General features: G+C 39.6%; 1 protein-coding gene across 3 annotated transcripts in view; it reads left to right on the forward strand.

Annotated features, from left to right (window-relative positions):
* Nucleotides 1-22,660, forward strand: part of LOC108438283 — a 38,929-nt gene extending 16,269 nt beyond the window's left edge. For 2 of the 3 annotated variants that reach the window (XM_017716011.2, XM_017716010.2), the window contains exons 7-15: nucleotides 1,521-1,686; nucleotides 9,440-9,613; nucleotides 9,759-9,932; nucleotides 10,077-10,250; nucleotides 12,849-13,022; nucleotides 13,576-13,749; nucleotides 17,232-17,393; nucleotides 21,487-21,533; nucleotides 21,666-22,660. In XM_017716011.2, the coding sequence (XP_017571500.2) occupies nucleotides 1,521-1,686; nucleotides 9,440-9,613; nucleotides 9,759-9,932; nucleotides 10,077-10,250; nucleotides 12,849-13,022; nucleotides 13,576-13,749; nucleotides 17,232-17,393; nucleotides 21,487-21,533; nucleotides 21,666-22,201 (1,781 nt within the window). In that variant the 3' untranslated portion in view covers nucleotides 22,202-22,660. The remainder of the gene's footprint in view (nucleotides 1-1,520; nucleotides 1,687-9,439; nucleotides 9,614-9,758; nucleotides 9,933-10,076; nucleotides 10,251-12,848; nucleotides 13,023-13,575; nucleotides 13,750-17,231; nucleotides 17,394-21,486; nucleotides 21,534-21,665) is intronic. The other variant, XM_037540406.1, reaches the window with a different exon arrangement.
* The last annotated feature ends 323 nt before the right edge of the window (nucleotides 22,661-22,983 follow it).

The following is a 22,983-nucleotide window of genomic DNA, read 5'->3' on the forward strand; positions in this document are numbered from 1 at the left end:
AGCAGCATCTCTATTTCCTGCGGAAGTTCAATCAGTAAGCTTATCTCCCACCCACCATCCTTACCACTTTCTACAGAGGCACTATAGAGAACATCCTGAGCAGCTGCATTACTGCTTGGTTTGGGAATTGCACCGCCTCCGACTGCAAGACCCTCCAGCGAATAATGAGAATAGCTGAAAAGATCTCTCTTCCCTCCATCTATACCACATTTATATACTACATTTATACCACACGCTGCATCTGAAAAGCCACTAGCATTGTTACTGACCCCACACACCCTGTTCTCTCTTCTCTCTTCTTCTATCTTCTGTTCACCCTGTTCTCTCTTCTGCCATCTGGAAGAAGGTACCACAGCATTCAGGCCCTCACAGTCAGACTGTGCAACAGTTTATTTCCACAAGCCATCAGATTCCACAAATCCCACACACACATACACACACATAACAATATGAGACTAACTCACTCCCTGCTTCTTGCAGTTCCAAATTATGGAACACTGTATAAATATAGTTACTGCATTTCACTGAAACACTTAACTTGATATGACTGTAGATCTGAATGCTTGCATTTTTGCACGATTTATTTCCACAATATCTGACTTCACCTTTTTGTACATTTTACTTCACTTTAACAGTGTTAGCTGCTAGAATTACTGTATCAACCAAATACTGTATACTGTATATTGCTACTCTGTTTGCTACGTTGGTGACTGCTATGCTCATATATGCTAGACTATCTGCTAAGCTGATAATATGTCACAGTACATCATCCTTTGCACAACTCCACATACTGTATCATGTACCACCTGTGTTCTGTTTTATATTTATTGTAATTCGTTTGTATTTATTTATTGTATTGTATTGTCTCACACTTGTGTTCCTGTGTTGGTCCTGGAGGAATGTTGTTTCATTTCACTGTGTGCTTGTATATAGCTGAAATGACAAAAAGCCTGACTTGAGAAGACACTGTTCAGTGTAAGACAAGTGCACTCCTCATAATCCAGAGTGTCAATGTTAGAGAGTTAAAATGTTCGAGATTTAAAATCCAAGTGCAAGTGCAGATCATACTCTGTATTTATGTATCATTGTTAGAAACTCCTGCATTTTAATGGAATAAGTTGTAGCAACACTTTTGGTAAAGGAACTTCACTAAAAGAGGCTGATTTTAAACACTGCAAAATGTCTTCTCTAGCAATCAGAAAATAAACGAGTGAACTATCTCTTTCACACAAAATTACAATCACTATTTTTTCTGTTCCAAGAAGTTTGTTTAAAATATTACAGAAACCTACATAGAAAGAAAAAAAGTGACAGCATGATATTGTTTAGTACTTACCTATATTATACTGGCAAACAACAGTTTATATGCATCAGAATCATACAGTAAATTAATATTAATTAATATTCTCAGTAACACTGTTCACTATAAGGTCCATTCAGAGGGTCATTTATTAAGAAAGTTACAGTCACTGAATGACAGCAGAGTCTGAAAGCCTTCCACTGTTTCTCTCTAATTCCAGATAAATTCTCTAAAAAGGATCTCACTCCTGCACAGTGCTCAGCCGTAGCCTACATGCGTCTCCATTCAGAGAAGGTGAGGAAAGAACTAAACCTGAAGAAATACAACACATCAGAAGAGGGTTACAAGAGACTCATCCCAGCCAGCACAAACTGCAGAAAGGCTCAGTGAGTATTTCATCTAAAGATTATTAAACGGACAGATGGAAGAATAACAATGAGCATATTATATTATTAAAACCTGCAAGACAAGTAAATATCTTTTACTTTACCTCTGACTTCGGACATTAAAAGAAAAGAAAAAACAGAAACTCATGATATTGAACTTCTTAATTTTTTTATTTCAATGCATAAAATCCTTAGTTAGCTAAATTGTCATTATGGCTTTGTTCAGAGTCCTGTCTAAACAGATCATCTGTCTCAGAAAACATATTCTACCTGGATTATGTACATGGAGATTTAATGATCTACTGATCTACTGTACACTGAATAAAACAATGTCAGTAGTCTACAGCTCTGTTTCAAGTTATGCTAAACTATCACTTCATAAATTCAGTGTCATGTTGAACATAATACTGTCTGAATTTATTGTTGCAGATATTCTCCACTTTCAATGAATGAGTTATCATTCTGCCAAAATACATAATTAAAATACAAATTACATTAAAATAATATGAATAATAATTAAATGGCATTGCGTCATTTTGGCGCATGTACTGATGTGTCACTGGTGTTAGACCTTCTTATGTGGATGTCTGTGTAAAGGCACCATGTCCTGAATAAGTACCTGAGAAGTACTGTAAAGACCATGAAGCAACCCATGTTACTGGTCAGTTGGGGTGATGATGCTGAAACATGATTACAGCGCAGCTGCTCACTGGAGGAGGTTTCTTTTAAACCTTTATTTCTTACTTCTCCATTAGGCATGCAGTTCTCTGGCAGCCTGTAGAATGACTCTACAGGGTGACTCAAATCACAGGACACCGTTTATTTTATTTTTATGCTGTCACAAGCCTCCACGATGCGGTGCTGAAGGTAGTGTTTGTTGCGGATTTCCTCAGCATACACAATTTGTTTGAGATGACCTCAGAGATAAAAGTTGATAATATAATAAAAAATAAAATAAGATAAAACGGTGTCCTGTGACTCACCCTGTACATTTAAAGTCTCCCCTAGTATAAAAAAGCAATGGACCTCATTCACCAATATCTTCCTCAGTTTGTTCTTAAACATGTTCTTGAGGAAGGTCCTAAGAAAAAGTCTACGTCAGAAACATGATGTGTTCCTAAACAACAGAATTGTTCACAATTCTTGAGTGTGTAGATTCTGTTTGTACCTAAGAACAAATCCAAACAAGGAAACACTGGTGAATATCAGAAACTTCATGAACTTGACTGGCCTTCACAGAGCCCTGCCATTAAACACCTTTGGAATTAAATAGAACAGAGATTGTGAGCCAGGCTCTCTCATACAAAATCAGTGTCTGATCTCACAAATGCTCTTCTGGATGAATGGGCAAAAATTCCCACAGACAGACTCCAAAATCACACAGGAAGCTTCACAAAAGAATGAAAGCTGTTACAGCTGCAAAAGGGGGGACCAACTCCATATTAATGCCTATGGATTTAGAATGTGGTGTCATAAAAGCTCTTGTGAGCGTAATGTGTAGGTGTCTCAATACTTCTGTCCATATAGTGTATCATGCAATACAAAGTCAAAAAAAAAAAAAACTCATCAGAGTGATAGCAAAAACATTAGATGTGGACAAATCCACTTTTTCGTACATTCTAAAAATGAAAGAACAGACTGCTAAGCTCAGAACCACCAGAAAAGCCCAAAAGACCACAAAGTTAAACAAAAAACTATGAGGTTAATTAGCTGAAAACTATGTACAGTTTTAAATTGAACCCAGGTCAAAAATGTGCAAATCCCTGTTTTCTGTATTTATTTGCATTTATTTTGTCTCAGCTGTTTAGGTACTGGATTTATACTTCAACAGGCTAGTTTCAGGCAATTTTGCGCAGTCTTATGGAAGTATTTAGAAATTCTGGGTTACACATTTTGCCAGGATCTTTACCAGGATTTTGCCTATCACTTAAAAAAATATATTAACATTCATACATGCCATATTTCCATTAATTTCATGTTACAAAGGTACAACTCCAATTCCAATGAAGTTGGGGCGTTGTGTAAAACATAAATAAAAAAAGAATACGATGATTTGCAAATCCTTTTCAACCTACATTCAATTGAATACACTACAAAGACAAGATATTTAATGTTCAAATGGATAAACTGTAACATGTTCCAAAGAAGTTGGGACAGGGGCAACAAAAGACTGGGAAAGTTGAGGAATGCTCAAAAAAACACCTGTTTGGAACATTCCACAGGTGAACAGGTTAATTGGAAACAGGTGAGTGTAATGATGTGTAATGGGTATAAAGGGAGCATCCCTGAAAGGCTCAGTCATTCACAAGCAAGGATGAGGCGAGGTTCACCACTTTGTGAACAACTGCGTGAGCAAATAGTCCAACAGTTTAAGAACAATGTTTCTCAACATGCAATTGCAAGGAATTTAGGGATTTCATCATCTACAGTCCATAATATCATCAAAAGATTCAGAGAATCTGGAGAAATCTCTGCAAGTAAGCAGCAAGGCAGAAAACCAACATTGGACGCCCATGACCTTCGATCCCTCAGACGGCACTACATTAAAAACCGACAACATTCTGTAACGGATATTACCGCATGGGCTCAGGAACACTTCAGAAAACCATTGTCAGTGAACACAGTTCGTCGCTCCATCTACAAGTGCAAGTTAAAACTCTGCCATGCAAAGCGAAAGCCATATATCAACAACACCCAGAAACGCCGCCGGCTTCTCTGGGCCTGAGCTCATCTGAGATGGACTGATGCAAAGTGGAAAAGTGTCCTGTGGTCTGACGAGTCCACATTTCAAATTGTTCTGGGAAATCATGGACGTTGTGTCCTCTGGGCCAAAGAGGTAAAGGACTGTCTGGATTGTTACCAGTGCAAAGTTCAAAAGCCAGCATCTCTGATGGTGTGGGGGTGAGTTAGTGCCAGTGGCATGGGTAACTTGCACATCTGTGAAGGCACCATTAATGCTGAAAGGTACAAACAGGTTTTGGTGCAACATCTGCTGCCATCCAAGCAACGTCTTCTTCAGGGACGTCCTGCTTATTTAAGCAAGACAATGCCAAGCCACATTCTGCACATGTTACAACAGCGTGGCTTCGTAGAAAAAGAGTGCGGGTACTAGACTGGCCTGCCTGCAGTCCAAACCTGTCTCCCATTGAAAACCTGTGGCGCATTATGAAGTGCAAAATACGACGACAGAGACTCCGGACTGCTGAGCAATTGAAGTTGTTTAAAAGGAAAGGTAATGTAACACAGTGTTAAACATACCCCTGTCCCAACTTCCTTGGAATGTGTTTCATACATCAAATTCAAAATGAGTGAATGTTTGCAAAGAACAATAAAGTTTATCCATTTGAACATTAAATATCTTGTCTTTGTAGTGTATTCAAATGAATATAGGTTGAAAAGGATTTGCAAATCATTGTATTCTGTTTTCCTCTCCATGGATCACCACCTTATCGTGGTGGAGAGGTTTGTGTGCTTGAAGGACCCTAGGAGCTATGTTGTCTGGAGCAAAAGCTCCTGGTAGGGTCTCCCATGGCAAACTGGTCCTAGGTGACAGGCCAGACAAAGTGTGATCCATAACCACCCCTATGAGGACAACAAAGCAGGACTCGTGTACCCTGCCCGGATCAGGGTTACCGGGGCCCCACCCTGGAGCCAGGCCTGGGGGAGGGGCTCGCCAGCGAGCGTCTGGTGGCCGGGCATTCACTCATGGTGCCCGGCCGGGCCCAGCCCGAAGGAGCTACATGAGTCCCCCCTCCCATCGACCCACCACCGATGGGAGGGGCAGTAGTAGGGGTGCGGTGCATTGTGGATCGGGCAGTGTCCGAAGGCGTGGGCCTTGGCGTTCTGATCCTCGGTTGCTGAAACTGGCTTTTGGAACTTGGAACGTTACCTCACTGGCGGGGAAGGAGCCCGAGTTGGTGCGCGAGGTCGAGAGATACCGACTAGATATAGTCGGGCTCACCTCAACACACAGCTTGGGCTCTGGGTCCAATCTCCTTGAGAGGGGCTGGACTTTTTTCTTTTCTGGAGTTGCCCATGGTGAGAGGCGGCGGGCAGGTGTGGGCTTTCTCATAGCCCCTCGACTCGGCGCCTGTATGTTGGGGTTTTCCCCGGTGGACGAGAGGGTAGCTTCCCTACGCCTTCGGGTTGGGGAACGGGTCCTGACTGTTGTCTGTGCTTATGCACCGAACAGCAGTTCAGAATACCCAGCCTTCATAGAGTCCTTGGAAGGGGTGCTTGAAAGTGCTCCTCCTGGAGACTCGATTGTCCTACTGGGGGACTTCAACGCTCATGTGGGCAATGACAGTAAGACCTGGAGGGGTGTGATTGGGAGGAATGGCCTCTCTGATCTGAACCCGAGTGGTGTTCAGTTTTTGGACTTCTGTGCAAACCACAGTTTGTCCATAACGAACACCATGTTTGAACACAAGGATGTCCATAAGTGCACATGGCACCAGGACACCCTAGGCCGCAGTTCAATGATTGACTTTGTAGTCGTGTCAGCGGACTTGCGGCCATGTGTACTGGACACTCGGGTAAAGAGAGGAGCTGAGCTGTCAACTGATCACCACCTGGTGGTGAGTTGGATCAGGTGGTGGGGGAAGATGCCAGTCAGACCAGGCAAACCCAAACGTATAGTGAGGGTTTGCTGGGAACGTCTGGCAGAAGAACCTGTCAGATTGATCTTCAACTCACACCTCCGTCAGAACTTTGACCAGATATCGGGGGAGGTGGGGGACATTGACTCAGAATGGGCCATGTTCCGCTCCTCCATTGTTGAAGCGGCTGACTGTAGCTGTGGTCGCAAGGTAGTTGGTGCCTGTCGGGGCGGTAATCCTCGAACCCGGTGGTGGACACCCCAGGTGAGAGATGCCGTCAAGCTGAAGAAGGAATCCTACCGGACATGGTTGGCCTGTAGGACACCAGAGGCAGCTGGCAGGTATCGACAGGCCAAGCGATCTGCGGCTTCAGTCGTTGCCAAGGCAAAAACCCGGGTGTGGGAAGAGTTCGGTGAGGCCTTGGAAAGTGACTTTAAGTCGGCTCCGAAAAGATTCTGGCAAACCGTCAGGCGACTCAGAAGGGGAAAGCAGTGTGCCACTAGCACTGTATATAGTGGAGATGGTGTGCTGCTGACTTCGACTGAAGACGTCATTGGGCGGTGGAAGGAATACTTTGAGGACCTTCTCAATCCCACCGACACGTTCTCCAGTGAGGAGGCAGAGTCTGGGGACACGGGAATAGGCTTGTCCATTACTGAGGCCGAAGTCGCTAAGGTAGTTAAAAAGCTCCTTGGCGGCAGGGCTGCAGGGGTGGATGAGATCCGTCCCGAGTTCCTCAAGGCTCTGGATGTTGTGGGGCTGTCTTGGCTGACACGCCTTTTCAACATTGCGTGGACATCGGGGGTGGTGCCACTTGATTGGCAGACTGGGGTGGTGGTGCCTCTTTTTAAAAAGGGGGACCGGAGGGTGTGTTCCAACTACAGGGGAATCACACTCCTCAGCCTCCCTGGTAAGGTCTATGCAAGGGTACTGGAGAAGAGAGTCCGGCTTATAGTCGAACCTCGGATCCAGGAGGAGCAGTGCGGGTTCCGCCCTGGTCGTGGAACACTGGACCAACTCTTTACCCTCTCCAGGATTCTCGAGGGTTCATGGGAGTTTGCCCAACCAGTCCACATGTGCTTTGTGGATTTGGAGAAGGCATTCGACTGTGTTCCCCGGGGTATTCTGTGGGAGGTGCTTCGGGAGTACGGGGTACATGGCTCTTTGCTACGAGCCATTCAGGCCCTGTACAAACAAAGCAGGAGCTTGGTTCGCATGGCCGGCAGTAAGTCAGACTTTTTCCCAGTGAGAGTTGGACTCCGTCAGGGCTGCCCTTTGTCACCGATTCTATTCATAATTTTTATGGATAGAATTTCTAGGTGCAGTCAGGGGATGGAGGGTGTCCGGTTTGGTGACCTCAGGGTCACATCGCTGCTGTTCGCAGATGATGTGGTCCTATTGGGGACATCAGGCCGTGAACTTCAGCTTTCACTGGATCGGTTTGCAGCCGAGTGTGAAGCGGCCGGGATGAGGATCAGTACCTCCAAATCCGAGGCCATGGTTCTCACGCGGGAAAGGGTGGAGAGCCCTCTCTGGGTCGGGGATGAGCTCTTGCCTCAAGTGGAGGAGTTTAAGTATCTCGGGGTCTTGTTCACGAGTGATGGTACAAGGGAGCGGGAGATTGACAGGCGGATTGGTGCTGGGTCAGCAGTGATGCGGGCTCTTTACCGGTCTGTTGTGGTAAAGAAAGAGCTGAGCCATAAGGCAAGGCTCTCGATTTACTGGTCGATCTATGTTCCCACCCTCACCTATGGTCATGAGCTTTGGGTAATGACCGAAAGAACGAGATCGCGAATACAAGCGGCTGAAATGAGTTTCCTCCGCAGGGTGGCTGGACTCTCCCTTAGAGATAGGGTGAGAAGTTCGGTCATCCGAGAGGGACTCGGAGTAGAGCCGCTGCTTCTTCACGTCGAGAGGAGCCAGTTGAGGTGGTTCGGGCATCTTGTTAGGATGCCTCCTGGACGCCTCCCTTGGGAGGTGTCACAGGCAAGTCCACCGGGGAGGAGACCCCGGGGAAGACCCAGGACACGCTGGCGTGACTATATCGCCCAGCTGGCCTGGGAGCGCCTCGGAATCCCTCCCAGGGAGCTAGTGGAAGTGGCTGGGGAAAGGGAGGTCTGGGCTTCATTGCTCAGGATGCTGCCCCCGCGACCCGAACCCCGGAGAAGCGGAAGATGATGGATGGATGGATGGATGTATTCTGTTTTTATTCATGTTTTACACAACGTCCCAACTTCATTGGAATTGGGGGTGTAGTAACTCTGGAGAGCAATCCAACAACCAACATTAAAATGCCCATTATGAGTTGTGTTAGGTATTTTAAGAATTGCATGTAAACGCCAAAAAAACTGTCACTGGATATACAGTGGGGTCCAAAAATCTGGGACGACTAGTTGTATTGCTTCAATTTGCATGATTTTCTAATTTAATATATAATGATTATTATTTTCAAAATGTATGGTTTGGAGACTGTGGCTCTGTCTAAAAGACAGGAGGCTGAGCTGGAGGTGGCGGAGATGAAGATGCTGAGATTTTCGTTGGGAGTGACAAGGATGGACAAGATTAGAAATGAGCAGATCAGAGGGACAGTGAAGGTGGAGCAGTTTGGAGATAAAGACAGAGAGGCCAGGTTGAGATGGTTTGGACATGTGTTGAGGAGGAATATTGGATATATTGGTCAAAGAATGTTGGAGATGGAGCTGCCGGGTAGAAGGAGAAGAGGTAGAGAAGGTTTATGGATGTAGTGAAGGTGGACATGGAGATGGTTGGTGTGAAAGTAGAGGAGGCAATGGATAGGGCAAGATGGAGGCAGATGATCCGCTGTGGCGACCCCTAAAGGGAGCAGCTGAAAGAAGAAGATTATTTTCAAAATGTATTTTTCTTCTAAATTCTAATTCTAAAATACTCACATTCCCACATAACCCTGATTTACAAGGAATAAGGTATGTGCTGATATAAAAGCTGAACTTTTTTTTTTTTTTTTTTACAAATGCTTCAAAATCAGACATTATCAGTCATAATGACTGTGTGACTGTGAATTAGCTGTGTATGGAGTTTGAAAAAGGGAATGGATTGCATTTTTTTTCCATATTTTCATTTTTCAGGAGCAAATGTTTTGGAATGTTTTAATTGATTTCTTTCTTCCCTTTTTGTAGATTTGCTTGCTGTAATCTCTCTGAACTGTCCATCATAACTGTTAATGCAGCTCTGCAATCAGAAAACTCCTCCCTGAGAGAACTAGACCTCAGTTATAATGACCTGGAGGACTCAGGGCTGGAGAAGCTCTCAGATGGGCTGAAGAGTTCACACTGTAAACTGGAGATACTCAGGCTAGTATTAGTGTTTATTTGACTTAATTTTGGAATATTATACTGACACTTTAGAAACATGTAAAAATGTGCATAAATTAAATGTACTTAAATCTTCTTTTAGGTGTTTATAGTAATATTTATTTCAATCATTCTCCTTTTGCAGACTTGCTTTATGTAAATTTTGTAATCAATCCTGTTATACACTGAGGTCAGTTTTAGAATCAGAGACGTCCACTCTGAAAGAACTGGACCTCAGTAAAAATAATTTGGGGGATCAAGGCATGAATTGGCTCTCTACTGGACTGAAGAGTTCACACTGTACACTGGAGATACTCAGGCTAGTATTAATGTTAATTTGACTTAATTTTGGAATATTATACTGACACTTTAGAAACATGTAAAATGTGCATAAATTAAATGTACTTAAATCTTCTTTTAGGTGTTTATAGTAATATTTATTTCAATTATTCTCCTTTTGCAGACTTGCTTTGTGTAAACTTTGTAATCAATCCTGTTATACACTGAGGTCAGTTTTAGAATCAGAGAAGTCCACTCTGAAAGAACTGGACCTCAGTAAAAATAATTTGGGGGATCCAGGCGTGAATCAGCTCTCTACTGGACTGAAGAGTTCACACTGTAAACTGGAGGTTCTCAGGTAAGTGTTCTATGAATCTATTCCTTAGTTGCAGAGATGATATTCATGCTGACTGAGCCGTCTTATGCTGGCTCCAGCCCCTTTACTGTAATCAAGGAATTGATTTGAATTGGAACCATAACTCGGCTCTCTTTCTGAAAATAAGACAATAAATCAGAATGTAAGCTTTTATTTCTTGATTAGTACATTTACATGTGTTAGACAACTTGCCATCTTTTGTTTGAACCCTCCCATTTTTCAAGTGAGCAAAAATACTGAAAGATGTGACTCACAGGTTTTTCTTGTTGCCCAGGTGTGCTCGGTTAGATAGATTGTTTAAATAGTTAATAGCTCTGAATGTCTAATCTTGGTTTGAGTCCTGTGATTCACCTGCGGAGACTGCTGTTGTTCTTAGGAATCATAAATAAACATGAGGACCAGAGAGCTGTCTGTCAGAGCCTGCCAATTTGAAGCTGAGAAAAGAGAGAAAATTGTTCAGAGCTGTTACATAAGCATTGGTCATAGCCTATACAACAATTAAGAATGTCCTGAAAAAGAAATAAATGTACCAACAGCCAGGTATTCAGCAGGCTGGCCAAGGAAAATAACAACAGTTGATGACAAACATTGTGAGGCTGTGAAGAAAATCCCAAGAACAACAGTTGGCATCATCAACAACCTCCACATTGCAGAGATGAAGATTTCACAATATACAGTTAGAAGAAGCCTTTGAGAGCAGAAATATGCAGGTCATACCACTGGATACAGACCATTATCAGCAGAAAGAATCAGACAGTCAGATTAGAATTAGCAGAGTTGGAATAATACAGAGATATGCCACAAAAGTTTTATGTTTATGTGAGATTTATGGACTGATGAGGCTGAGATAAACCTCTGCCAAAGGGATAGAAAGGCCAAAGTATGGAGAAAGGAAAAATCGGCTCATGATCTAAAATGTATTGGTTCCTTGGTCAAGTTCATTGGTCAAGCATACCTGCTTCTGGAATGGGCTCATTTATCTTTATTGATGATGTAACTCATGATGGTAGCAGGAGAATGAATTCAGGATTTTACAGAAACATTCTGTCAGCCAATTCAATTTTATGCACTTACTGTGCACAAGTGATAGTCAACCAAGTATTAAGTGTTATTTAATTTACATCAAAGGTGCCATGTTTTAAGATGTTTAACACATCTGGATATAAATATCAGGAAATAAAATGTGAAAGTCTGATCTATCGTCTCATATTCATCTTTTGTTCTTAAACTCAAATGTCTTCAGTCTACAGATAAAACAAAAGAGCTGGCCTTGCAGTTCCAATACTGAGGAGAATGTATCTGTGGATTTGCACCCTGCTCTGATCCACGGTGTATGTGGCGTAGTTTGCAGAAAAAGAGCCCCATCTCAGCTATCACAGATTCAGAGCCTGAACGTGACCACTTTTTTTCTTGTGTGATGTCCACTCCTTGTATACAGTCCAGTGCCACTGTCTGACCAGTTGTTGTAACCACAGTATTTCACATGGGAATGCATGCCTTTTAAAAAAGATCTGTGAGGCAACTCTTGATATAAAAAGTCATTTAAATTAATGCAATAATTTTTCTTAACAGGTAAATAAAGCTATATAAAAACAAAAATATTGTGAAATGTTTCAATAACAGTGAAACCCTAAAATGACTTCTACCAAAGTCATCATACAACATTGTGTAAGAAATTTATATTGAATTGCCAGTTTATTAAGCACCTATTTATTGTACATACTCAAATTTGTCAGATGTATCTACTAATTCTAATCTAATATTCTGAAGAATTACAGTTACAGATTCTAGACAGATTCTGTTTCTGCAACACCAGAAGGCGTACAAAATAAGTTGTTTTTTACTTCTTTTTAATTAAAAAATCAACAAAACGTGTCCAGAATTTACAACAATACTCTTCAGCAGGACCTTTAAGGTACAGCAGTACCTGAGCATCTCATTTATAATTCAAATACACACAAGCAGGTTTGTATTCAGAGAGGGAGTGGGACAAAAAAGATCTGCTGCAGTTGGTAGGTTCTGTATTATCAGACTATAATTAATCAGATGTTTTGCTTTATTTAATTTAGATACATGATGTTTATACAGGACATCAGGAACTACTTTATTATAATTGTAATAGTTTTATCAACCATTTGGAAGTCTCCGTCCTCACAGAACAGCTTTTTGTCTACAGTCAGACCACATTCACTGTTGAATGATCTAGATGGTCTTGTGATTTATGTCATACCTAATCACGGTGCTCTTGCTAGAACTGTATAAAACCTATGCTTCTGCAATCACCAGAGGACGTTCTGCTCTGTAAGCCTCAGAACTGAAAACTACATTTTCATAAGTCTTTACTGTAAAGTTCCAGAGAAACTCAGCTCTAACAAAGGGAAGCACTTCCCTAAAGATGAACCGTGAAGCTTCCACATTTAAATCTCATCATTAAATGCAAATTGAACCATACAGACTAAAGTAAAAACTAACTAATAATATTTAACAATATATAACAAATAAATTTGATTTGAACAATATTACAGTCTGTTTGACTTGATTAAATTAAATTCTGTACTGTATTTTCTCCCTATTTTGCAGATTAGTTGCCTGTAATCTCACTGAAAGGTCCTGTGAATTTCTCACACCAGCTTTACAAACACAAAACACTCACCTAAAAGAACTGGACCTCACTCACAATGACCTGCAGAATTCAGGTGTGAAGGTACTTTCTGACGGACTCAAGAGTTCACACTGTAAACTGGAGATACTCAGGTAAACGTTTTGCGAAGTCATTCATGATCTAAAACAATTACAGTTCAGTTATATTACTCCTTCATTAAATGGTAAAACACATTTTATTTATGTATAGGACTGTCAGAGACACACCTTTTTGTTTATTTAATTTATATCATCTATTAAATACAAATTATTTGTTTCCTTTATCAGAATAATGAAGCATATATTTAACAGAAAAGTACACGGAAGCCTTCACTACTAAAGATAACATCAATATCAGTGTTCAATTTGCCCAGTCTTTACTTTTGTGCATCCTATTGCTAAATTTACTCTTCTGTCATTCAAAGGGACACAACACATTTGTGATGTTAATAAAGACATGTCTGAACTCAGTTCTCTTCTTCTGTCACTTTATGTAACACCCTAATAAAATAAAATAGACAGGGGAGTCAGTGATGCCGTCTATACACAGATATAAATAATCAATTATCAATCTATTTTTTTTAGTGAATTCAGGTAAAATCCTAAAGTAAATATTTTAGTAAGAAAGTATCTGATAAAATGCATGATTTTTCTTCTCCCTTTCCAGATTAGCTCTTTGTAATTTGGGGGAAGCATCTTGTGAAAATCTGACAGCAGCTTTAAAATTGGAAAACTCTTCTCTGAGAGAACTGGACCTTAGTGTGAATGACCTAAAGGATTCAGGCATACAGAAGCTCTGTGATGGACTGAAGAGTTCACACTGTAAACTGGAGATACTCAGGTAAATGTTTACGTTAAATTCATTATTAAGTTATTAAAATGGGAATATATATATATATATATATATACACACACTCATCTGCCACTTTATTAAGTACACCTTGCTTGTAAAAGGTTGGACCCCCTTTTGCCTTCAGAACTTCTTTGTGTCATACTTTTAACAAGGTGTTGGAAACTCCTTGTTGAAAGAGATTCTGGTTGGTTATTTGAGTTACTGTTGCCTTTCTATCATCTGGAACCAGTCTGCCCATTCTCCTCTGACCTCTCACAACAACAAGGCATTTTCGTCCACACAACTGACCACTCACTGGATATTTCCTCTTTTTCGGACCGTTCTCTGTAAACCCTAGAGATGGTTGTGTGTGAAAATCCCAGTAGATCAGCAGTTTCTGAAATACTCAGACCAGCCCGTCTGGCACCAACAACCACGCCATGTTCAAAGTCACTTAAATCCCCTTTCTTCCCCCATTCTGATGCTCGGCCTGCACTCCAGCAAGTTGTCGTGACCACAAACACAACACAGATATGCTGAGGTTTTCAAATGTCATTGTCACTGCCTGCTAGGTTGAGAATGTTGCATCACTCAAATATAATCAGCCAAGAGCAGTTCTGTAGTCAGAAACTGCTGAAGGGCTTGAGAATGGCTAACAACATCTGTCCGACAACAAATGGCCATCAATAAACACCAGGCAGAGCTTAAAGGGAGAGGTTTTGAATAAAGTGGCCAGTATGTATAGTCAATGATTCCTTGGATAGAATTTGAGGGTTGCTGAAAAATTATGCAATCATAGATGTGTAGTCTCTGTAAATATTAAAAATCAAGATTATTTCATAAAAGGGAATTGTTCATTTATGTATATATCAATGTTCATTAATAATATAACAATGTTTATTAAATATAGATCAATGCTCATTCAGCAACTATTTGTGTTAGCCATGCTCAAGCCCTTCAAAGGTTTCTGACCATAGAGCTGCTCTTGGCAGTGTTTGTTAAATATATCCTGTTTGGCTTGCCATAACATATTTATTAATGAATCAATTAAATAATCAATTGATTGATTAATTAGTACTGACCAATTAATAATTCATCCATAGTGATATCATAATGTCAGGTATATATATAGTACATATGTATAAATACTGCTTATGCAATATTTATTAAACACTCATTCCCTCATTCCTCCTATAGACTTCCATAGTAACTGCTGTGCAACCACTGCACGTTTCAGGAAATGCACTTTTCTAGTTATTATTATTATTATTATTATTATTATTATTATCCTACAATTAATCAACATCTGTGCATATAATGAATATTTTCATAATCCTAAGAATGAGCCCTTTCTGACCAAGTTCTCAAAAAGATCTCAAACATTCTATAATCTATCTATAAAAGAGTTGCAGCTTTCATGCTTAAATATATGAATATGAGGAATGCACGTTTGGAAACACTGGTAGTTTCATGCACACTTTCATTTTTCGTCTCAGTGCTTTCAAAAATGTTATTAACTTTTCCTTAAAAATCAGTAATCATCAGCAGTAATTAAACCTGTCTTAAACCTGTCAATACAGAATGTAAATCATATGTAAATTACATACCTATTATGTACTTATGTAACTATCAGTGGTGTCAAAACTAATACATTAATAAAAGCATTAACATGATAAATAATGCCATTGTTGTTTTTAGAATGTTAGTGTATTTACCTAGTTTGACATTTTGAACTATTCATAATTCCACCATGAAGCCAGGCTGCTTGTGCACTTGTATTTTTCACGCAGTTACTATGAATGACTCCACAGTTGTAGTAATGCAGTTTCTATCAGTGTCAGTGTTTCTGATAGCTACTGCAATACCATGAATTTGTTTATGACCAAAGTAGATCATGTCTTTAGTATCATTTACAAGTCAAACTCACCACTTATGCATCAAAACACTCCAGTAATGCAGCAATATCAGTAATTCACCAAACTACACTAGACAGCGTTTGTGGGAGAGAAGTTAACATGAGCAATAGTAAAGTGCAGGGGCACCATGCCCATTCGAGCTGTGGGGAGGGGTACATGCCCCACCAGATTTTTGGCATCTGTATTTTTCATATTTTTATTTTATTTTAATATTATTATTTTTAGCATATGTAGTTATGGTCATTTTAGAATATCAGTCAAACCTATTCTTCTAATTATATCATAGATCATACCTTAAGGCACACCCTCCTTTCACTATGATAGTGGTTTCTTTCAATAGTTGCCTGATAAAATCGGTTCACAGCAGCAGGTACAGGTGCTCAGGGCACTCTGCGCACATTTGTTCTGAACAGTTGATGAACAATATGTTGCTGAAGTGGTTTTCAAACATGGGGAAATGACATGCAATCAATTATACACATTTAGGTGCATTTGAGAAATATAGTCATAATTTCCTCCATGAATCTATTTGCTTAGGTTTCTGGCTCACTAGTTTGTCGTGACTTGTGATAGCACAGCATCCTATTTAATATTAGTAAAGAAAAGCTGTGTGAATTTTATATACAGCTGTCACCATGTTGGCAGGTTCCTTTCATCTGTGGCTTTATTATCAGGTTTCTCTAAGTTAATAATTTAATAATTTAATTTAATAAATTAATTGTGGATAAAGTATTTTTATAGTTAAAGTTAAAGTATTTATATTATTTTAGTTTATGCCCTTTTTTAGGTGAAGCAGAGAAGATTTAGCCTTTTTTTAAAGAAAAGTAGCAGCAGTGTAACCTAGTGTAGAAGTGAGTGAATAAGTAAGTGCCATTTTCAATAATCATGATAGCACAAATAAATGACATACAAATCTAAATAAATACACAATATTTACCCTTGGGTGAAGAGTGAGATTACTGCACAAAAATTGATTGAGTGGAGTTTTAAAATAGCCTTTAAATGTAGAAAATTGGATCATTCCCTCAGAGTTTCAGCTTGTGTGATGCTCCTTGCAAAGTGGAATTATATATATATATATATATATATATATATATATATATATATATATATATATGTATATACCCTTGAAAACTACACAAAACATGTAAGATACTACAATCACAGAGGAGTTGGAATGTGCACTGTGGAATGTCAGTGATGAAAATTTTAAACTAAAATGAATATTCTTGAATTGTTGAAAGTAATAAAAACATTTTGATAAAAGCTAATTTTGTGTATTTGTGTATCTTTAACAACCTGCTGTTAAATTAATCTTTCCTTAGGGTAAAATTTGAAGTAATAAGACAAATTATTCACAACTAAACGCAAAAAGAATGTGATTAATCATTATGAATGATTATAATCTTTTGAGCACCTTAGTGATTCTACATCACAATTAACTACACAAAAGAATGTGATTAATCCTGGTGAATTATTTTAATTATTTCACAGCCATAGTAATCATACTTTACATTTTATATTTGACAAAGCAACTTCTAAAAATAATTTCCCTGTTTGTCCTCCTTTCTGCAGACTGTCTGGTTGTTTAGTAACAGAGGAAGGTTGTTCTTCTCTGGCTTCAGCTCTGAAATCAAACCCCTCCAAACTAAAAGAACTGGATCTCACCTACAATCAGCCAGGAGAGTCCGGAGTGAAACTTCTCTCTGATCCACTCTGCGCACCTTGCACACTCAGGTATGGAGAGAGAGAGTGAGAGAGAGAGTGAGAGAGTGAGAGAGAGAGAGAGAGAGAGAGAGAGAGAGAGAGAGAGAGCATATTTCAAAAAGTAGCTACCTTGAACCTTTAATTGTACAAAATTAAAAAGGAAAAGAAACAGAAAAGTGGTTTGATTTTGAATCCAAATCTATGTAAATCAATAAAGCAAGCTATAAAAATAAAACTCATCAAATCTTTGAAGTTTCTATAAAATACAATTCTGGGAGCACTTAAAAACAGCACAGCTGAGCTGCAGAGGACAGTGTTTAAATTATTCAACCTCATACTGTGTTCAGACTGTACTCCTGACATCTGGAGTCAAAGACTCATAACTTCAATAACTAGCAGTAGATACAGTAAAGGAACTGGCTGAGCACTGTCTGAAGTTAGGAAGATGATTTACAGTACTGACACTTCATTTCAATTTGTAGTAGTGTGATTCAGCCAATTACACTGTATGGGATGGAGGTATGGAGTTCACTCAATAAGCACAGCTACATTAGATGAGACAAGTAGCCAACAAAAGCCCTGCTTGCAGAAATTTGTCATATGATCCTACCAGTGTTAAGAAAAAGACCAACTAATACATGCAGGGTGTAATTTCCTCTGTCAGTAAACATGCAAAAGGTTTCCTATATTTTTGTGCACTTGAACACAAATCTCAGAGAAACACTGCTTCAGAGCCAAGAACTGAACCCTGAAATGAGTTTGTTCTGTTTGCTGGGTCTGTGGATTATTAACCCTGTAACAGTAACACACAGCAGCCTCACTACAGCACTGATTTACCCTTTACCCTCAACTAAATATTAATCAGCTCATCAAACACAGTAAGACTGATTATTGGAAACTTTATAAAAATGAAATTAAAACTCAACACAGACTTGAATATCATCTGGAGCTAAAAACAGAACATGAAATGAAAGATTGTCTCCTGACTGACAAAGGAAAAAAAAACAGACATCTTGACCAAGTACATGCTCAGTTACCATAGTCTGGCCACAGAAAAGGGCAGATATAAAAAAGTTTATATATTTTGTGCTATCAGAATAATTGTAATTATAGTTTTTATCATTTTTTATTGTTATCTGTTAAAGTTGCTGTTATTATTATTGTTGTTATAATACTTTGACAATACTGTACTTAATACAGTCACTCAAATGTGCTATTGTATCTATAAAATTATCTTTCCCATATTTATGTTCATGTGTTTGTTGTTTGCTTTGGCATTTTATTTTTTTGGCAAGGTATTTTGTTACATTCATGCCATTGAAGCACTGTTGAACTGAGAGAGAGAGAGAGAGAGAGAGAGAGAGAGAGAGAGAGAGAGAGAGACAGAGAGAGAGAGAGAGAGAGAGAAACAGACAGACAGATAAAGACAAGCAGAGAGCAAGAGAACCAGAGAGAGATAGAGACAGACAGACAGAGAGAGGCAGAGAGAGATAGACAGAGAAATAGACAGAGAGAGATACAGAGACAGACAGACAGAGAGAGAGAGACAGAGAGGGACAGGCAGAGATAGAGAAATAGAAACAAATAGAGATATAGAGAGAGACAGAGAGATAGAGACAGAGAGACAAACAGAGAGATAGAGAGACAGATAGAGATAGAGACAGACAGTGAGAGAGACAGAGAGATAGAAAGAGAGTCAGAGAGTGATAGAGACAGACACAGAAAGAGAGACAGGCAGAGAGTGAGAGATAGACAGAGAGATATACAATGAGACAGATAGGGAGATAGAGAGAGAAAGATAGATAGACAAAGATAGATTGAGAGAGATAGAGACAGAGAGAGAGACCGACAGATAGAGATAGACAGAGAGATAGACAGAGAGATATACAGAGAGACAGATAGGGAGATAGAGAGATAACCAGAGAGAAAGATAGATAAAGAGACAGATCGAGAGAGATAGATAGAGACAGAGAGAGATAGATAGAGACAGAGAGAGAGAGACACACAGCGATAGACAGAGAGATATATGGAGAGACAGAAAGGGAGATAGATAGACAGAGACAGATCGAGAGAGATAGATAAAGACAGAGAGAGAGAGAGACAGACAGATAGAGATAGACAGAGAGATATACGGAGAGACAGAGAGAGATAGATAGACAAAGATAGATTGAGAGAGATAGATAGACAAAGATAGATCGAGAGAGATAGATAGAGACAGAGAGAGAGAGATAGATAGAGACAGAGAGACAGACAGACAAAGAGAGATAACCAGAGAGAAAGACAGAGAAAGATAGGCAGAGATAGACAGAGAGATATACAGAGACTGAGAGAGATAGATAGACAAAGATAGATAGAGAAAGATAGATAGAGACAGAGAGACAGATAGAAAGATCGATAGAGAGATAACCAGAGAGAAAGATAGATAGACAGAGAGAGAGAGACAGATAGACAGACAGAGACAGATCGAGAGAGATAGAGACAGAGAGGGAGATAGAGACAAAGAGAGACAGACAGATAGACAGAGAGACAGACAAAGAGAGATGGACAGAGAGATAGACAGAGAAAGACAGGCAAAGATAGACAGAGAGATAGACAGAGAAACAGAGACAGACAGAAACAGATAGATAGAGAAAGAGCGATAAAGGGCAATAGAGAGACAGACAGAGAGAAACAGAGAGAGACAAATAGACAGATAGAGACAGAGAAATAAATAGAGAGACAGAGTGATAGACACAGACAGAGAGAGTGATAGAGACAGACAGACATGGAAAGAGAGAGAGACCTATCCATACTGGAGACTTACTCTAAAGATTGGGCTTTTACAGTGAATATGGACAAAATTAAATGAATGATTTTTCAAAATAAAGCCAGATTACAGGAGAAGAAATACCAGTTTACTTTTAAAGATGCCGTAATATCACACACAACCAACTGCTCTTATTTAGGTGTGATATTAAATTCAGCAGGAAATTTGAAACCAGTGGATACATTACTGATGGAAAAAGTAAGCAGATCTTACTATAAGATTAGAAATCAATTTCCAAATTCAGTCCCCCGTTCCAATCTGGTTAAAACGATTTAAATCAGTAATTGAACCGTCATGTTATATGACAGTGAAATCTGGGGACTAGGAAGAACACAAAATTATGAAATTTGGGACAAAACACCCAAAGAACTATTTAATCTTGAATTCTGCAAAGATGTCCTGCAGGTGAACAGAGGTGTCTCCAATCTGGCCAGCAGAGCAGAGCTGGGCAGGTTTCCGTTCATTCTGGACATTTAGAAAAGATGCTATAAATTCTGGTACCACCTGACCTGGTCAGATCCAAACTCCCTTCACTATAAAGCCATCATCAGCAACAAGACAGACCCAAACCACCCACTAAACCAGCTAGCCAAGATAAAGAATGTAGAGGTCAACCCCACAGCTGAGTGCTCCACACTGAGAGAGACTGAAGACAATAGTAGAGCAGATTACAGCTGGAAAAACCTAATTACTAACAAAATAAACTCAAATGTTATGGAATGCTTGGTCGGGAATAATCATTGGCCAATTATCTAATCAGAATCAAAGATAACAAACAAAGACAAACTCTAATGAAATATATATAATGAAATAATAATATAATAATAATAATAATAATATATATAATGAAATTTTTTCATTATTTTTATTCATGTATTTCTATTCCTTTATATTTTAATAACAATTAAATTTAACATGTATTAATACTTTTGGCAATATAGGTCTCATGTCCTGTGACGCCAGTGAAGCATATTTGATTTGATTTGATTTGATTTGATTTGAGATAGACAGAGAGAGAGAAAGGCAGAAGTCAGAGAAAGAGAGACAGACACAGAGAGAGAAATCAGACACGTCTATCTGAGTGTTTTATGGGACAGAAGATCACTAAATGTGTTTCTCTCTGTTTTCTTGTCTGCAGTAAAACAGCATCATGTTAACATCACAGTCTACATCACTGAACTTTCACTTCCTGTTTACTCTCATATTTGTTCACAGCTCTTTTATTTCACTGTGTCATTTCAGATTTTCAGTGAATATAGGATAAAAGTTTAATATACTCAGTGTGTGTGTGTGTGTGTGTGTGTGTGTGTTCTTCAGGGTGGAGAATGACGGGGAAATGTGGATCAAACCGAGTCTGAGGAAATGTAAGATCACACACACACACACACTCACATACACACACACCAACACACACACACATACACACACCAACACACACACACACACACACAGTGTCTGTGTTGGTGTTCTGTTCTAATCTGTGTTTGTGTGTTTAGATGTGTGTGAACTCACTCTGGACTCAAACACAGCACACACGTACCTCTCTCTGTCTGAGGAGAACAGGAAGGTGCTGTTTGTGAGAGAACATCAGCCGTATCCAGATCATCCAGACAGATTTGATGTGTGGTGTCAGGTTCTGTGTGTGGAGAGTTTAACTGGACGCTGTTACTGGGAGGCTGAGTGGAGTGGAGATGAAGCTGATATAGCAGTGACTTACAGAGGAATAAAGAGGAAAGGACACAGTGAGTGTGGGTTTGGACAAAATAATCAGTCGTGGTGTCTGTACTGCTCTGATGAAGGTCACTCTGTCTGGCACAATAATAAGAAAACTGTGATCCCCCCTCAGCTCATCAGATCTAAGAGAGTGGGAGTGTATGTGGACTGGGGGGCCGGCACTCTGTCGTTCTACAGCGTCTCTGATCCACACACACTCACACACCTACACACATTCCACTCCACATTCACTGAACCGCTCTACGCTGGATTTGGGCCTAATCTAAACTCCTCAGTGTGTGTGTGTGAGACAGAATAGAACACTCCTCTTAAGTGTGTGTGTGTGTCTGTCAGAGAGAGAGAGAATTAATTGTGTGAAAACACCTAATATCTAAGAATTGAATGAACAATGATAACATTCATAAATAAATGCATTGAACACATTACTGGAACACAGAGGAAAAGAGACAGAAAAAGAGAGCTTTTTAAAAATGTATTATTATTTTTATTTTATCCAATTTGTTTAAAATAACAACTCTACAATTACAATTCTGCAATTTTGCAAAGTTTGACACTAAGATTAACAGTTATTTGTTTTTCTTAAGCATGTTCTTCCAAATAGTTGATTCTCCATTTTGAAATTTCAGTCTGTTGCTTTGGTAAAACAAATGCACCAGAAAAAAAGAGGCAGACAGAGAGAAAGAAAGAAAGAAAGGAGAGAGAGAGAGAGAGAGAGAGAGAGAGACACAGATAGACAGAGAGAGAGAGAAAGAAAGAGAGAGAGAGAGAGAGGGGGGGGGGGGGGGGGGGGGAGAAAGAGAGAGGGGGGGGAGAAAGAGAGAGAGTGGGCTGCCCAAAATGAACCTATTTAAAGCTTCTGTGTGGTGACATGGTTTGGTGATGTGAGTCTATTATTGCAGCACAAACTGAACTCAGTCTTTAACACAGTGCACCAGTGCAGATTCAGTACAGAGAGTAATGTGTGTTCTTTATAATAAGTGTTAGCACTTCATGTTTAAGCAAATCCAACTGTCAAAGAAATCTGGTTGGCTTGTTCTGAGATTTTCTACTGCAAACTTATATTACACTGTTTCATTACAC

This window comes from Pygocentrus nattereri, chromosome 1 (assembly GCF_015220715.1).
Source record: "Pygocentrus nattereri isolate fPygNat1 chromosome 1, fPygNat1.pri, whole genome shotgun sequence".
In the NCBI taxonomy this organism is placed as follows: Eukaryota; Metazoa; Chordata; class Actinopteri; order Characiformes; family Serrasalmidae; genus Pygocentrus; species Pygocentrus nattereri.